Source organism: Xiphias gladius, chromosome 13, assembly GCF_016859285.1.
Source record: "Xiphias gladius isolate SHS-SW01 ecotype Sanya breed wild chromosome 13, ASM1685928v1, whole genome shotgun sequence".
In the NCBI taxonomy this organism is placed as follows: domain Eukaryota; kingdom Metazoa; phylum Chordata; class Actinopteri; order Istiophoriformes; family Xiphiidae; genus Xiphias; species Xiphias gladius.
The window spans coordinates 7,775,681-7,793,497 of NC_053412.1; the positions used below are offsets into that span (position 1 = coordinate 7,775,681).

The 17,817-nt window shown below is 44.3% G+C and overlaps 1 protein-coding gene across 4 annotated transcripts in view; it reads right to left on the bottom strand.

Moving 5' to 3' along the window:
* Positions 1-17,817, bottom strand: part of nrp2a (neuropilin 2a) — a 63,356-nt gene that overhangs the window by 35,445 nt on the left and 10,094 nt on the right. For all 4 annotated transcript variants that reach the window (XM_040142037.1, XM_040142039.1, XM_040142038.1 and 1 more), the window contains exons 2-3: positions 16,435-16,606; positions 6,476-6,657 (exon numbers count right to left, since the gene is read on the bottom strand). In XM_040142037.1, coding sequence (XP_039997971.1) covers positions 6,476-6,657; positions 16,435-16,606 — 354 coding nt within the window. The remainder of the gene's footprint in view (positions 1-6,475; positions 6,658-16,434; positions 16,607-17,817) is intronic.

Sequence of the window (17,817 nt, forward strand, 5' to 3'; positions counted from 1 at the left end):
GTTGTATGTCATTCTGCATCTCTATCTATTTTTATACCTGCCTTAGGGGCATATATCTTCGTGTGATAATGTTGCTAAGAGACTGCAGAATTTTTAGTAGATCTTTGTTTGACTGCACATGTAAGAAATGCCTGTGGGAGTGACCTTTCTAAACCAACTGACGGCACTTATTTATAAGTGCACTTGCACTGGACATTTCGATTTCCAACTTCTCTTCAGTTGAAAGTACCTGCACAAGGCTTACAGATAGAAAAATACATTTCATACATTTTCCTTTGCAAAGACACTAGCAAGCACATAATTGGCATAAGGAAAAGAATCTGTTCTTGTAGTATTTTCCCATCACTGAGTGTGTTGGAAAGCAGATAGGCAGGTCAAGTTGAAGAGACTCAGGGGAGAAGCTTCTGGTAGATTTCAAACCTGGGAAAGCAGGGTTGCATCCAGCAGCACTGCACTGTCTCAGAGAACTGCCAGGCTGCATTTGATAACCAGATACATATTCATAAAAGCAGTGCTTCGGAGCACAGACATGTTAACAGCGCATTCCTGCTGCAGCATTCCTCGGAGGCACCAGTACTTATTATCGGGCAACCCTATAAAAGCGGAGGGGTCGACTCACTGCTCTGGCCCTCCCCTGTCTACACTTGGTTAATGGCAGAGAACTGACCCCAATCAGCAAGGAGAGAGAGAGGGGAAAAAAAACTCAGGAGATATACACTGTCTGTCTCGCTCTTGCTTTGTTTTCCCTGTTTTCTAGCAGCTTCTTTTTCTTGCTTTTCCTCTTTCATTATTTCGATGCCAGTTATTGTAAAATTGTCTTTCCTTCATTGACTATGTATATATCTTTGTTAATGTATGTACAAAATACATGTACAATGTATTTGTCTGTCTGCCTGTCTACCTGTTTTGCATACATGTGCATATGATGCGCTGCGGATGTTGACGCAAACGTATGAATCTTCTCCTACATGTCAGAAGCGGCACTGAACCTCTTGTGTCAACTCCCACACACGCGTCAACATCAAAACATGGATCTTCTGCCTTCATGCCAGGAGCCTGGCTGCCTACACACACAAATACACACACAGACACACACAGACACACAACTAGGCATGTTGAAATATGATGGTAATTTACAGTGCGCTACCGGCGATATCTCCCTATCCCTTCCACTACTGACCTCACCTCTTTGTGTTAAGTGTGTTTTGTGAGTGTGCGTGTCTGCAATTACTGTGTATGAGTGAGAAGCATAAATTTGGTTAAACACGAATGCTATGAATCCATTAAGGCAATAGCATGCGTGTGATTTTAGTGTGGTTATAACAAAACAGTAAATGAACTATGCACTATGCATGAGCCGTACGCCATGTGGGTGTGTGTCTTTGTGTGAGTATGTCCTTTTTTTGTATGCCTTTTATTAACTTCCTCATGTGTATCTTTTGCTGGCGACCTCTTTGTCTCTCTGTATGTGCCTCCTATGTGTGTGTACATGAGTGTGCTCAGAAAACTGTGTCTGAAGGTGTGTGTGACAGCTTCCCAGTATGTGTGAGACCCAGTAACACACTGGCCTTGTTTCTTACTGGGTCACAGTGCGGCGGTCTGGAGTCCTACTGCCTAAAACTTCAATCTGAGCACAGCTTGACTCAATTGCCTCCAAACACACCACTCTATGTTTAGACTATTTGTTTTAATCTCAGTGTGCACCAACTAGTCGCTTCACACATTCCATGCTGCCACGTGCCAACACTGTGTGCATGCATATGTATGCTTTTCTTTGTTTACGTATGCATGAGTACCTTCTCTTTTCGTTAGTGCTCATTAGTTCCTAGTATATGAACATGCCAAAAACAAGTCCCCCTTACTACCTCCCTCCGTCACCCCTCAGCCCATGTCTGGGCCCCTGGTTGATGCCTGCATCACACCATGAGCTGCCATTTGGCAAGAGCTGTCTGCTGGCAAAGGGGGGGGGGGTCAGAGTGTGAGTGTGTGTGTGACGAGAGGGTGAGTTGCTGGGTAGAACCCACTCGACTCTTGCACATGAGTGCCTGATGTAGTAGTAGTGTCGGGCAACCCCCTTCCCTCCTCCTCCTCCTCCTCCTCTCTTCCTCTCTCCTCCCTTTCCTCGTTCCTTCTCCTCTCAGCAGCAATGTGCAGAATCTGTGTTCATTCATTCTTTTAACCCTCTGTCGTGTCTGGCGCCGTCTCGCTCCTCCTGTCCTAGGCGCGGTGAGGGCTCTCCTCTGTGTTCACAAGTGTCTGCCGCACATCAAATCCACCTCACTCTCTGCTCTCTACCTGCCTGTCTCCATGTGACATACATCTACTCCTCATACACAGACACATGCAGATCTCTCATGTAACCCCTGCTTGAGCTGAGTTCAAGACTTCATTGAATCTCTCCTGGGGCATCTGAAGAGGGCTGTGTGTATGCATGCGTGGATGTGTGGTGGGAGGGTTGTGCTACACAGGAGGGTTAAGGTGGAATCCCTGCAATAACAACAACAAGAACAACAACATCGTAAAACCTGAGAAAAGAAAAACAACATTCATGGCGTGCCACGGCTCGACACTTTTATAGACCCAGAGAGACATTTTGCTCCTTCTAAGTCAGGTATCACACTGATGCCTCTGTTATGTGTTGTGGAATGGAATGGCATTATTAAGTTTTATTAATCTTGAGCACAGAAAAAGCCGACGCCAAAAAGCCTCATGCTGCTTGTGATCAAAGTGTTTGTGCAGCTCTAGATTTCTTCAACCTTCTTCATGCAGTGTCTGATCATGGCTTATTATTTCATTTTGGGACATTTTTTCTTCATCACTGATCAGCCTTAAACACTCTTTGCATTCAGTTTATAAATTCGTGAATTTAATTTACCTTTACCAGTTGATTACTTGAATGTAATTTCAGCATAGGGATGACTTGGGTATTTCAGGAATAAACACCACATGGCAATCAGCCATATAGTTACAGCCATCATTTATGCAAGGTTCAGCATCCAATCAACACGATAGCATGAGAAATACACACGGGGCCAATGTTATGACTGCCGCTTGGGTGGGGGTCTTTCCTTAGGCTGCGCTCCCGCCGTGGCCCCACAGATGCCACGACAGCGGTCACCAGCAGTCACGAAGGGGACCCAATGCCCTGGGGTGCTCTCGGCCTCATCTTAACAGAGGATTGGCTGCGATGTTATCTGGCCCCGCTGTGTTAGTGGTGGGCTTCGGGGAACTGGGAAAAATGGGGCTTTGCTGGCAAGTCTTCCCCCTGTAGCCGTGGTAACAGCTTCAGCGGCACGTGACTGTGCGTAAGTGAAAGTGTAGGAGGGTTGGATGGGGGCGTGGGGGGTGGTAGTAGTTGGGGCTGAATAAACGGTTAAGCACGCATGAGTAGCAGCAAAGTAGGCCAAAACAATAAGGGGGAGGAGGGGAGCCGTGCACTTTCACTGTACAGTAGGATTAAGGCGTATGTGCACTGTATGTCTGTGTGTGTGTGTATGTGTGCGTGTGTGCGTCTGTGGGGGGATGGGTGGGTAGGTGGAAGGATGTTGTTTTGGGGCAAACTCTCAACCTTTCTCCCCTGACGAGGTGTACTGAAGGGTGAAGGGGTATCAGGATGGATATAGAGTCAAGGGTCGACTCCTGCTCCTCCTTCCTGGAAATAATTAGCTTGCACTGTAGCCCATTACACACACACACACACACACACACACACACACACACTCAGTCACACACATCTAGTCACACAAACACAGTCAACCACACACTCAGTCACAGACACACACACTCAGTCACACACACACACACACACACACACACACACACACACACACACACACACACACACACACACACACACACACACACTGACCCAAACATATTGCTTGTCCAGTTCAAAACCCCCTAGAGTTGTTACAGTCACTGCTTATGTAACAGGGTTGCATGAACAAAACAAAAACAAGCCCCAGTATCATTAGTTCATTGTACGGAAAACAGGTCAAGATATGGCTCTCTCTCTCTGTCTCTGTCTCTCTCTCTCTCTCTCTCTCACACACACACACACACAGCCCAAAACCAGACACACACTGTCTGACTTCTAGACACAGTGTGGTGGGGTCAGCCTGAGCTGTAAGTTTTACTGTCTGTTTAAGATGGGAAGGAAGCTGAACACACACACACACACACACACACACACACACACACACACACACACACACACACACACACACACACACACACACACACACACACACACACACACACACACACACACACACACACACACACAGACGTCCCAGTAGCGTGCTGTGATTTCTATCTCTGCTTGGACGCACCCTTTAAAAACACATACGCACCCATAAACACACACCCACTCATATACTACCCCCCCACACTGTACAGACACTGTACCAAAAATATTCTACTCAACTGCAATCTAGGATTACCCTTCACACTTTTACAGCTTTGAAAGTAGCACAATACAGTTGAATTGAAACAAACCTCAGTAAAAGTAATATTCTTGTCTTCCAAAGCAGAAATTACAAGTACACAAAAATGTAACTAAAGTCCACTAACAGGGGTAAAAGTAATGGTGGTGCAATTACTTCCCCATGGTAAATAAATACATCTCAGCTGGGATTTCTGCGTTCCCATCAGAAGTTTTAAGCTTTAGTGGAAACCCAAGGCCCAGGCCTGTCACGGTACAAACAGCTATGATGAGAGAGCGCGCAGGCAACGGAAACACCGTAATTAACGCACGGCCTCAATCACACATCCTGAATACATTTCACTCACTGACTCACTCCTCCTTTGTCGGTCTCCTTTCACCCTAATCATTCCCCCACCGTGACTGTCTCTATTTATCTGTCTCTCTACCTCTCTCTACCTCTCTCTCCAACACACACACACACACACACACATGTGCATGTATCATTCCGCCTCCACATACATACAGACAGACAGAATCTCACACAGCAAGCTGAGTGGAACCACCCACACACGCAGCGAGGAGACACCTACATGTGCTCACACAGTGACACAATCTCTTGTACCCCCTGAATTCATACCAGGATCTTGTTAAAGCCATGGCAACCGCATCCTCCATCCACCAGTCTTCAAATCCATCCGCATATGCGTGTGTATGTGTGAGACAGATGCAATCCACAGCACTACACTGTTGGGGTTCGAATTGGTGGCCTTGGTAATGGAGCGTCAAATCTGGGTCACATTCCTTTGACACAAACCCAGAGATATTGTTCAAAGGTAGGAGGTGATAACTCAATGCATTCTTTCTTTGCGCTCCACAAATCCTGACCTTTCCCTTTCTTCAGTGGGGTTCAGTTGAAATACTCTTAAGATAGATCAAGATGCATTTTGAAACCAAAAAATGCGAATATAAATGTATGTTGGTTTGCTGAATAGCTTCCTAAAATGTTGAAAATGCAGCAAAGACAATCAGCTGGTAACTCAATTGAACATAAATCTTTTAGTTGCCTCAAGGCCACCTGACCATTTCACCTCTCCTGTTGCGCAAACACTCACGCACACTCACACACACACACACACACACACACACACACACACACACACACACACACACACACACACACACACACACACACACACACACACACCCAAAACAAATATACTTCCACTGCCACCTCAGCTGCAAAGCGCACCTCACCTCATGCACTTTGCCAACCTTGAGAAAATTCCATTTCGGCACACACTTATCCCCATCAATCTCCTCGCCTCCGCCTCTACCTATAAACCTTGAACTTTAAGTCCAGAGCCAAGTTGCATTGGAGCTCTCTCCATCATCCCACCACCACCTCTCACTCCCAGCCCTCCTCATCCCCCCAGACGAAGTGGATCCAGCTCCAATTAAGCAAGCATTCCTAACATGCTTCCAGGCAGCTCGAAAGTAGTTTAGTAGTCTTTCTTCCCTCTCTGTTTAAGTTTGGTTACATGACCGGTTGCCTCTGCTAATGTAAATTGTTGTGAGAGTGTTGGGGTAAACAAGCACAGGTTTTGGGACATTTACATGGCACAAAGACAAAATCATTAACTTAAGTAAGCAGCTGAACCCTATATTTGGTTCAGGTTTTCCACAGAGGTCTCAGATTTCTTTCAAACGCTCTTTACACTCTTCTCTGCTGAATATCTAACGTACGCATTTCCGTCAAAACCTAATATTTAGCTTTAAATCTTATTTTTTTTAAAATTGTTTAAACATTTTACCAAAAACGGCAGTTCATCTTAAACTGTTTCTGGACTGTTAATGCAGAGAAAATATAAATAGATCACTCTATTGTATTAAGTAAATGTCACTTCAAATTCAGTCATGGTCATTCAGTTGGAAGATTTTCGCACAATGGATTTAAAGCTAAATACTTTTAGAACTGTAATAAGTTTACACTATAAATCATAGTGCAATCATGCTGAACTTACTTCCATACTAACAATACCGTTTCCTCACCTGTTTTGAAGATCTCGTAACGCAGAGAGAAGCCTGCCCCCTGGTGGGCGTAGTCAGAGACGAATCGGATCTGGAGGGAGGGGCCAGATGAGATGATTGGCGCTGGGGCGATGTTGCTGCAGTGTCGACCCAGAACGTCAGCAGTGTCTGAAGTCCCATCGCGGATCTCGATGAAGTCATACCTGATCCACAAAAAACAAAAAACAAAACGGAGAAATGACAAAGATGGAGATTATTTCCTGTTGCATTAAAACGTTTTCCCGCAAACATCCTTCAGAAAACGAACTTACCATTTGGTTTATATCAAGCTTAATGCAGCGGGAAGGGATTAAGTGCAGTAAAGGGATAAAAACAGAGTGGGGGCGGGTAGATAAACATAGATAAATAGTTATAGGATTAAGCAACAAGCAGGGCTAATAAACACCAGACAGGTGTGGACCTATTTACCATCAGAGTTCAGCCTCAGGAAAGAATGCACAGTGTCCAAGCAAAGAATTTAGGAACACAACACAACATTAAGATACGAATAAATATATCTGCCACAGACTTGGCTCTCAGTCAAAGCATCTCCACCTTACTTCTGCTGTTTCCCTTCAGCAGCATTCAATATCAATAAATTTAGCTCTTGCAACTACACTTTTGCTTGGGACAAGAAACTCAGATGTTTTATTTACATCAGACTGGGGTGAGCAATCCCCAAATCACTGAATCTTTGATCGCAGGAAAGAAAATGGAGGGGGGGCTGTGTTTCAAACTGAACATACTTGAGCAAATGACTGCAATCTCAGGGTGACAATGCAGGCAAATAGACAGCTGGATGGATTAATTAATAAGACGTGTAAAAATAGACGGAGAAGCTCATGAAAAAATCAAGAGATGAGGGCTGGGAGAGAGGAAAGGTGAGGACATTAGCTGCATAAGGGGTGAGGTGGGGGTTAGAGAGAGATATTAGGATAAATAAATGTGATGGCACCTCGCTTTTTCGCTTCCACATGCTTGAGCTCTCAGCTCATTATGACCTTTGACTATCCAACTGACCCTGAATTATAAAAGCAAATACTTAACTGTCAGGTCAGTGAGTGTGTGTGTGTGTTTTTATGTGCATGTATGTGTGTGTCTGTGAGAGAGAAAGACAAAGAGAGAGAGAGCCCACCTGGCTGATCCAGAATTAGCTTATAGCACCGTGTGTCGTTCCTCTAACATTATTAGACACATGCAGCGGCAAGGAGTCACAGTGAGAGGCAACAAACTTAACTGCTGATTTAGTCCTTGTGGGACACCAGATGGGTGGGGTCTCCAACATCAGGACCAATCAGTTCTCAAGTTTTTCCAAATTTGCACGTCTTTTGTATGTATGTTTGCGTCAAATTTGTTACAATTCATCTTCCACACTTGAGAAATGTCATCAGGGACAACGGACAGAGAGAATGAGATTAAGTGGGACTAAACACCCCGGTGAGGTCCAGCAAGAGCCATGATGAGTACACTAGGTTCTTTGTTGTTTGCGTAATGAATAACTGTTTTATTTCAAAGTAAAAGTACCCTTGCATCAGTATCTTTAAATGGCTTTTACGCACTTTGTTACACTTAAATTGCTATGCATGTGTGGCAATGCCGTCTGGTACTCTGAATGCTGCTTACAGAGAAAGTTCGACAACCTCCATTTACTTGACAATACATTTCGGCCTCAGACCGGTGAGTACAATGAAAACCGTCACTTGCTGTAAAACACAGTCTTTCCGTGCATTACCTCCAATACATGATACCATAGATTTGTTGATATGATTAAAAGGGAGCAGTGCATGCTTGGGAGCTGAGAGCGAACCACCAGGTTGTAAGGTAATAATTTTGAGTTGTGATAATGTTGGAGGTTGTGGAAATCTCCATAATTTTTCTTTGTTACTATCTCAGCTCTTAAGTGCTGTTTTAAGTAAGTTACACAAACATTCATCCCTGTTTCTCTTTCTCGTTATATTGCTAGCAACTGTCCATGTTGTGATGATACCCTGTGTAACTAACTGCATCGCTGCAGGAGCCTTGCAGCTACATTGAGAACACCCTAAAAACATTTACACACACACACACACACTTGTCTCTATTAGTTCATATGACGAAGCCATCAAAAAACAAAAGGGGCGCTGTTGTCCCAATAATTACTGTGATGAGCTCTTTGTGACGGAAAAGGCATCACAGACGTCTCCGGGTTTTGAGCCACTTTTAAACATAGCATCTTGCTAATGTTCTAAACAGAAAATGTTTTTCTCACTATTTCCCCAAAATCAAAAGTATTCACTAAAACTGAGAGGTACAAATCAGCACTAAGCTGCATTTCTCTGTGGCGTCTAAGCACGAAAACTGCTTTCTTACTGCAGCTTAGAATAAAAACCTGGATTAAGTAGAGTCACTAAACCTCATTTTTTGGCTATGTCATTACTGCAATGTATTGATTCCCTTACAGAGCATTCAGGGAAAGACTGATGATGGAGGGATAATCCCGACCGCATTAATTTGGGTCAGAATGGCACATGTAAAGATGAGGATCGAAGTGTGAAAATGCTGCAATGAGTTTGTAACATCACCACAACATTGTCTGCGCTGCGTAAGCATCTGACGAATGACAATGTGTGGGAAGAAGCAATTTTGGAAACCGTTCTGATTTGGCTTCATAAAGATATTTAAGTCCTGATATTACAAACTGATGCTGACTCCAGTTATGGATGTCTACATACCATGTTGAAAATGTACTACACTTGAATTTTCCACATTGTTGGTGGCCAACAGTGTCATTTTTCTATTTTAAATGAATTTCTAAACTTAAAGAGGAGTGCTCCATCAATTTTACACATCAAGATCAGTTCACTAGTCATTTTAATTCACATACTACACCAACTGTTGTATACTGTATGTGTTTTCTGCGGAGCTGGAGGAGGTTTTGTCAAATCTGAGAAAATTACTCAAGTGACATCCCTTTAGTAATCTCAGCATGGCTTATGGGATCACAATTATTAAGGGGAAAGCCTGTGTTTATTGCTGGAGTGCTCTTTTACCGATACACATTATTTCTGTGCACCAGCAAGAACCAACGTATGTGAATTATTCAAAAGTAGATGTCATTCTCCTCTAAAGAGAGTGTGCGTTATCAAAATGAAATAAGTATATGTATACGGTGAGGATTCATTCACAGGTTTCAGTATCCCTGCACATCCTTGCATTAAAGTAAGTGATGGTCGGGGCTGAAGCAATTCTGTGTAAAAGTGGGCCGGAGGAGCACTTGTGCTAGTAAGTAAAGGAGCCGTTGTCCAATTCTCTTATGCATGTCTTGGTTGTAATCCTGTATTACAGAGGCGATCGTAAAGGCTTTAGCGGCAAGCTCCCACGGTGAGCCTGTAAGAGCCACGGCTATCCCTAAGTACGCCTGCTTAGCACTGTAACTGACACATGCTTAGGGAAAACACACACTCAAACATTTGCCAACAAACACGCACGCAGATAGACAGACACGTAGACACAAGCACAGGCAGATACAGACAAACACCGGCGTGCCCGTACACACTTCGGCGCTGTATCGCCAACACCAAGGATAAAAGGCCCGCGAAAGAGCTGAGAGCCTAATTAGGTTTTAATTGATTTTGGAGTGGGTCTCTATCCTTCTTTCTCTCTCTCTCCCTCTTTCTGTCTTGCTCTCTCCTGTCATGGATTAGCGTCAGTGAGTGAGTGTTCCTCAGATGTGATTATTGACCTGTTCGCTCAGCCTCTCCCCAGGCTCTGATGAATACATGCATGAGGGCCTGACGTGTGAGCGCCTACTGTCTGCCTCTCTCAAACACACACTTGAGCGCATTCCAGGACATGGCACACACACACACATAAATATTTTGTACATGCACACACACACACACACACACACGCACACACACACACACACACACACACACACACGAACACACACACACAAACCCGCACCCATGAAGACACACATTTGCGTCACATACCACTCACACACACATTCAAGCATACACGTAGCCCCCCATCCAGATCATAATTCCATTAGGAGTTGTTTTGATCCAAACCCCGCCTATGTCTGACACCACCCATTCCCCATTCCCAGCTTTCTGTCTGTCTGGCAGTCTGTCTGGGTCTGCATGACCGGCCCTGTGTTTAGGGAGCCATTATGGGACACCAGTTTCACCCCCACCCCCCCATTTCCCCCGTAGAGAATAGCTGAGACAGAGGGAGAGGGGTTAAGGAAACTAAAAACCCTTCAGGGCCAGTAATTCTGCACCAGTCCAGACATGTCCTCTCTTCCTCTGCTCTCATACATCACTCCGCCCCTCCACAAAACAACTAATTGCCTTTCACACCTTTGCTGTTTGTTGCCAACCAGGGACATTTCCTGCAGGCATTGGCGCCTCACCACAGAGAAACATAACTGCAGTGGTATACACTGTATACAGCATATGCATACTTATAGCTCTCTTAACTAGCCTTTTATAGCTCCACTAGTGGTCACTCCCCCTGCTATAAACACCAGTCAGTTTGCTCATCTTACTGTAGGGATCAGTAATAGTCATATTTATACAAATACCTGGTGGTATCTTCTTTTTTGAAATCAGCAAAAGTGTTGTAATTTGACTACCCTTCTGTGTTAGAACTAGCTTGGGATATATTTTGTTTCATTTAGTTTCATCTAAATGCCTACATAAATGCATAAAGCATTTGTTGGGAGCATCGAAATTACACAAAAGATTAACATAATTTGCTGTGGGTGCGTCATGATCGTCTGATTTGTTTTGTTTATGCCGATAAAAGAGCAACAGCTGTTCTCGAATATCAGGAAGCCAAACTTGGCTGTACTCAGACACTTGAGGCCTTCAGTTGAAATGATTTTCCTCTCTGTTCCATTGTGCTTTTTTCCCCATTTGCCACTGTTCACAGCACAGAAACCCACAAGTTCCTGATCCGGTAAAAAAATTAAGAACCCACTATCGCTTCTTTCTTCTCTCTCTCTCTTGATGAAATTAAGTAAGGCAGGGTTTACAGTAGACACAAATCCAGATACTCACACATCTACATAGATACACACTACCACCCACTCCTGCCGCCCTCGAAGGGGACTCTAATAAACTATAAGTGCCTCTGAAATATTAACTAGATGCTGCTAGCAAAATCCCTGCAGATCCACAGAACCTGCCATCTTCAATCTAGCCCAAAAACAAATAGCACTCATCTTCCTCATCTGCCATCCATCACAGATGCGTACTCGCAGATGACTGGGGCCAAACACCTGACCACAGGCAGTCTGGGCTAAGCCCAAGCCCTTTCAGTGCGGCATTGATCCGAAACATCAGACCATAACTGCCGTCTGAGCTGAAGCTGTGACGCTGCTTCCCCTGCTGGATGCATTTTAACTGACATCTATCAATATATATTTGTGATGGAGATTTTCCTCCAACTGTGTTGCAATTCAACGCCTCGTGTTTGTTCCAGCTGAGAACTGAGATCCTCCAGTCCACTTTGCTTACATGTTTGTGGGCTGGAAAACCTGACATAGAGAGAGGACTGGGACAACACTGCTGCATGAAGCTAAATTAATCATAAAGCTTAGATGCATTGCTCTTATCTGAATGTCTCTGTGGCGGACAAGAGCAACCGTCACAGAAAGCCTTTGAAAATGTTGCTAACGCTGGTTTTTACATTTAACCGTGCCTTTACTTATTATATCATCATTATAGCGCTGGCAGTTGTAATAGTCAAGACCGCTGGATGCTGATGACCACGATCTTCGCCTAAAGTGGGAGATATTGACAGATCAGAACCTGAACAACTCCCTTTAGTAATGACCTCTACCAACTGATCTGTCTCTTCTTTCATCCTTACCCGTCACCCTCCTCCTCCTCTTCATCTCCTTCTGTCTCTCCCTCCGGCCGCTGCTGATCATCTATCGATTTCCAATTACAAGCGGAATACAGACATTGATCCCACACCTCTCTGATACCCCTTTGGGTATTGGTAAGAAGGTGGTATCATACACATACACTCATGCAAACACAGGAAAGTTGTTGCTACGTGCTGGTGACACCCCTCACTGTGATAGGGGACTCACAGGCCAAGGGGACTCACAGCGTTTTGCGGTTCTCTGCATGTGTGTGTAAAGGTATAAAGTTATATCATCAAATCTTCCCACCTCAGGCTGCATTCAATAACAAATAACCAAATAAAAGTGAGAAAATAAAACCCACAAAGGTGAGGGAAATGGATCTTCCTGAATGACTACAGTTTTATGGCGTGCGTGCACCTGTGTGTGTGTGTGTGTGTGCTGTCTAAACGTGAGTCTGCCTGTTTCAATGTTTAACTCAAGTGTGTCAAAAATAAAACACTTCCTCCTCTGGCTAGAAGAGAGGGAGAATTAAAAAAAAAAACAAAGGGGGGAAAGAGATAGATCAAGAGAGAGAGAGGGAGGAAGGTGAAACGAAAGAAAGAGCTGGAGAAAAACAAAACTGGAGTGAGGGAGGGAGAATCGTCCCCAACTCATTCCTCTCCCTCTCTCTCTCTCTCACCCCTCATCAGCTCCTGGTATATCACTAGGTAGAATCCTGGGGCTTGGTGATGGCAGACTGCATTAGAGATATGGACCTGATATTTCATCTAGCCTTTATTACATTTAGTTCACATCAATCGGCTGGCAGCCTGGAGGTAAGAGCTATTTGGCACACAGCCGGACTCCCCCTGAAATGAAATCCCGAATTAAAGTGCCACCTCAGAAATGGAGCGCCTGCATAAGGCTGCGGATTTGATTGCTGCAGTAGAGCCGCAGTTTGGCTACGTTACATTGTCCAAGTACTGACTGTTTGAACCCACTGAGGGAAAAAATCACCAGCTGGCCAAGGATATTAGCTGGAGTTCAGACTCCTTGCCTGGGCCGACCAAGCGCTTTTTTCAGTTTTATAGGGGCCTAAAAAGCCCAAGGGAGGATATCATGGCTGATGAGCACTCTTACACCGACAGGTTGCATGTTTAAGTGTGTATGCGCATGTGTCTCCAAGCGTATCCACTGAAAACACATGTCCATTTATAATCTTTTTGACCATTGTATCATCTATATTTTTTTTTCTTGGTTTGTTTCTATGATCAGCAGTCCAGACCACATAGCGCTGCGTCTTTCAGGTAACACATCGCTCTGGTTTTCTCTGCTGCCGTCTCTTTAATCCCAGCTGTCACGCAGATTTCCAACCCTGACCGAGATGGTGAGCCCTCCACTTCTGCACCCCTCCGGCTCCCCTCGCCTTCCACCTCGCGGAGGACCGTGAAAACATGCAAAAATCTACTCTCTGCTCACTCACTCACACTGCCGTGCCTAATCATACAGGCAAAAAAAAAAAAAAAGGAAGCAACCCGTAACAGCACTACAGGGCTTGGATCAATTCGGGTAAAGCATAACACAGGACGGAGAGAGCAGGAATATCGAGCCGTACTTTGGCTTCTTCCACTTATTTCTGCTGCTATTTCTGCGCCCCAAAGGGAAACGCTTCCTCCATTAAACACAGAAGAGCAAACACATTAGTTTTAGATGTTATGCATAAATAAATGTTGGTGTGATCCCATACGTCTCCAATGGGCCTTTAAATTGGGGGTTATCAGTCAGAGGCTGGGTGGAGAGATGGATGGAGGGAAGAGGGGAGTGGAGCGGCTAGTCTTACAAACTAACACTCACCTAGATGGTGGTAGAGTTACTCACATGTAGATGCCTTTTTCCCACCCACGCTCACTGACTCTCTTTCTCTCTCACACGCATTCACACACACGCACGTGCGCGCTCACACGCACACTCACGCGCACACACAGGATGAAGGGAGATTGAGTGGGAGTATGTGTGTGTGTGTGTGTGTGTGTGTTAGAGGGCAGGCCAAGGCCTTGGTACCTCCAGGCGAGCGTAAAAAAAAAAAAAAAAAAACATCCAATAAAACCCTCTGTGGAGAAGAGAAAAGACGAGGCATTTCAGTTTTCTCTTCCTCCTCCCTCGGCCTCCTCCTGCCCTGCACGCCTTGGGCTGTGAGAAACTGCTTGACACACTGCTTATCAACAGCTGAGCCATTTCTCCCTCTGCCACTACAGCAGGGTAAGTCCAGTGTGCCACAGTGTTGACACGGTGATGCTGGTGTTAAAGCGTTGTTACTGAGACACATATTGCAAAGGAGAGAATTATGCAACATTTTGCCCTTGGAAAAAAAAGTGACATAAATCTGGAGACACAAAGCTAAAACATCAAAATAACATTTCTAGTTCACTGCAACATGACACAAATGGTGTAAATAGAACCGACAATCATTACAAAACCTTTTTACCAAAGCGATCATTGATGTCCTCATGAAAGTTACACTTTTCTCCTGGCCAGACAAAGTGCTTTGTCAGTGAATAATACGAAAACACCCATCTAACATTATTAATTCTTCAGAGAGCGGGGAGGGCTGGAGCAAGGAAAGGAGAAATAAATGGCAGTAATTGCAGAGACTGCGCTGATAAATCTCATCTGTGCTCACTTTAAACCGACCAAAAAGACAAACAGAGTCTCATATGGATAAATTGTTCAACATTCCCCTGAGTTAGTTGTATAAAACTAGATTAAACAGTGGAGACCGTGACTTCTTCATCTGAGGTCAAAGACAATATAAAACCATATGATTTAGATTATTCATGTCTCAGCGAAAGGAAACTAACCAATGCAGTCATATCCAGACAGCTGGGCCTCATTCTTTTCTTCTTCTTCTCTTTCCCTTCCCTGTTTTTTTCTTTCTCTCTACCTTTCCACCCCACAAACTTCAATCTCAATCATGATTGTTTTCTTTCATCCTATCTGGTCCGTCTTTAGACCCCGTGCTAGCTGCCCTCCGTGCCCAAAGTCAGACATACAGGTTTTCAAATATAGCCTGGCATTTGATTATCAGATGAAGGGTGTTTACAACTGGATAGTCCTGATAATGTCAGATAGTGTTGTTAAACACAAACACTTGAAAAATGATTATCAACATTTGTCTAAACTTTTGGATTGTGGTGTACAAATCAATATCCTTTCCTTCAATGTGTAAAAAACATTCCATCATCTGGTTCCATGCAGAATAAAACTAAAATATATTCCGGCAAACACAGTATTTTTTTTGTCCTACATCATCAGCTGAACCAGAAGGAACACATGGACAAATCCTTGAGCCATCTGAATCATTCTTTCCATTCAGTCTTCACTGTAACACGCTTTGCTCGTCCCTATTCACCCTTGTGCAAGTGAGACCATAAACTTGGGATTTGGAAACTGAAATGAGCAACATTCTCTGCTCTCTGAACTGCTGAGGTTATGTGCCACTCATGTGCCCTTGAGCAAGGAATTTAACCCAGTAAGTGCTCCGGAGAAGCCCTTCAAAGGCCAACACTAAAAGTCTGTGGTTGTACTGGGCTGCATCCAGGACACAATGTGTATAATGTTGTGAATGTGAAAAAGGACGGTGCTGAAAAGAGCTTATGTGCTTGCCATTCTCTTAAGAAATAATTATTTCACAAAAAAGAGAACCATATTCTACTTAATGGTCTGTGTTCCGCAGAGAGCTTGTATCTACAATTAAAATTTCCTTTTCGATTGACCTGCTGCGGTCAAAATGTGGAAAATGTCTCCACAACTTGGGATCAAGCCAAACCACTGGCAGTGAATTATAACAGTATGTAAAAATCTGTGTGTGCTTCAACAGGAAATTACTTATTTTAGATAAAATTCTTCAGCAGCATACTTATCCATATGTCAACACATATCATCATTCAGCCGGAATAATAGTACACCATTAAGTCTTATTGGTCAAAGCAATTTTGCTCTGATAGAAAAGAATTGTTTACAGACTTCACTATTAAGACGTGACTCCATCTCCCCCCTCTTTAAAAAGTCAGCATTCTCCTATTTGCACCCCTCCCCGTCTTACTTGCAGTCCAGCCTCTCGATCTCAAAGTGTGGGTTGAAGTTGAGGACGATGCGCTGCGAGGGCTCCGGCGCCGTGATGATCCAATGACAGTTCTGGTGAGGTGGGTACTCCAGAGGATACCCAGGGGAAGTTATGTAACCCGCCGCGCTGGCATCGTAGACTCCTCCGCACTCTGCCGTTGCGATGGAGACAGAGGGAGAGAGACAGAAGGGTGACAGGTAACAGTTATTGATTGTAAAATAGTCAAAACACAGGAGCAATTCATTGAATTGAGTACATTTCTTATTTTAAAAATAGTTGTGATGCATTTCTACATCTGTTACTTGCATGGCAGGCCAGAGTCAAACCATATAAATCCCCAGTGAATGGTACACTCCCTAGAACAGTGACTAAGAGGACGCTCCTTCATTTACCTTGTTTCTCTGTATGAAGACGTGATGAGCAACAAATGAACAGTAAAACAAAGAAAGCAATTTAGGCCGTCATTTAGGAGGAAAATGGGAAAACTTCTCCATTGTGGATTCTCAATGCGAGTGTGACCACATGGGTAAGCTATTAAAACAATAAAAGATCATCACTGCCGCATTTAGCCAGCGCACACACACACACACACACACACACACACACACACACACACACAGAAACACACATAGCCTCTTTCACCCTCCTCCACACCCAGGCTCTTATCTCTCTAGTTCCCCGTTGGGAGCGTTCTCCTAGTGTAATTGTTGCTCTGCCAAGCCAATCTGCAAACATTAGGACACATTCCCTGATCCTATCACGCTCTCCCAGGAACAATAGCCTGCCAATGGCATTGCTCGAAAGGCTTAGACAGGAAGTGACACACAGACGGCCTGTCTAGTGGGGTTCTGGGGGTCACCCCGACTCTGTAATGAGAAGCTACTGTGGCAACAAAAGCCTTATTCTCTGCTTACGCCCTGACAGCTATGGCAACTCCAGCGCTTAGCGTTATCTCCCATAAACACGCTAAACACATAAACTCACATGCACATACAAAAGGAACATGTATACGGGTATTCCGCATGAGCACACACACACCCAATGGGGTATCACACGCACAGCCGTGTGCACAATGGTTATTTTATTACTTTTGCACTGCAATTGATTTGCAGGCATTATTATTCTTTATGGAGAGGAAAAAAGGCTAAATTTGTTCTCCATGACAACAGTGAGGGGGTAGTTTAGTTTCCACCTAACACTGTACACGTATGTGAGTGTGTGTGTGTGTGGTGGCTGATGCCCCAGTGGGATCTCTAAATGTAATGAACACTGTGATATTGAACTCGAAGAGGGCCAAATGTTTTCCTAATATTGCGGCTGGCTTGCGTTGGCCACATAAGGAAAACACCATGCAGAGGAAGG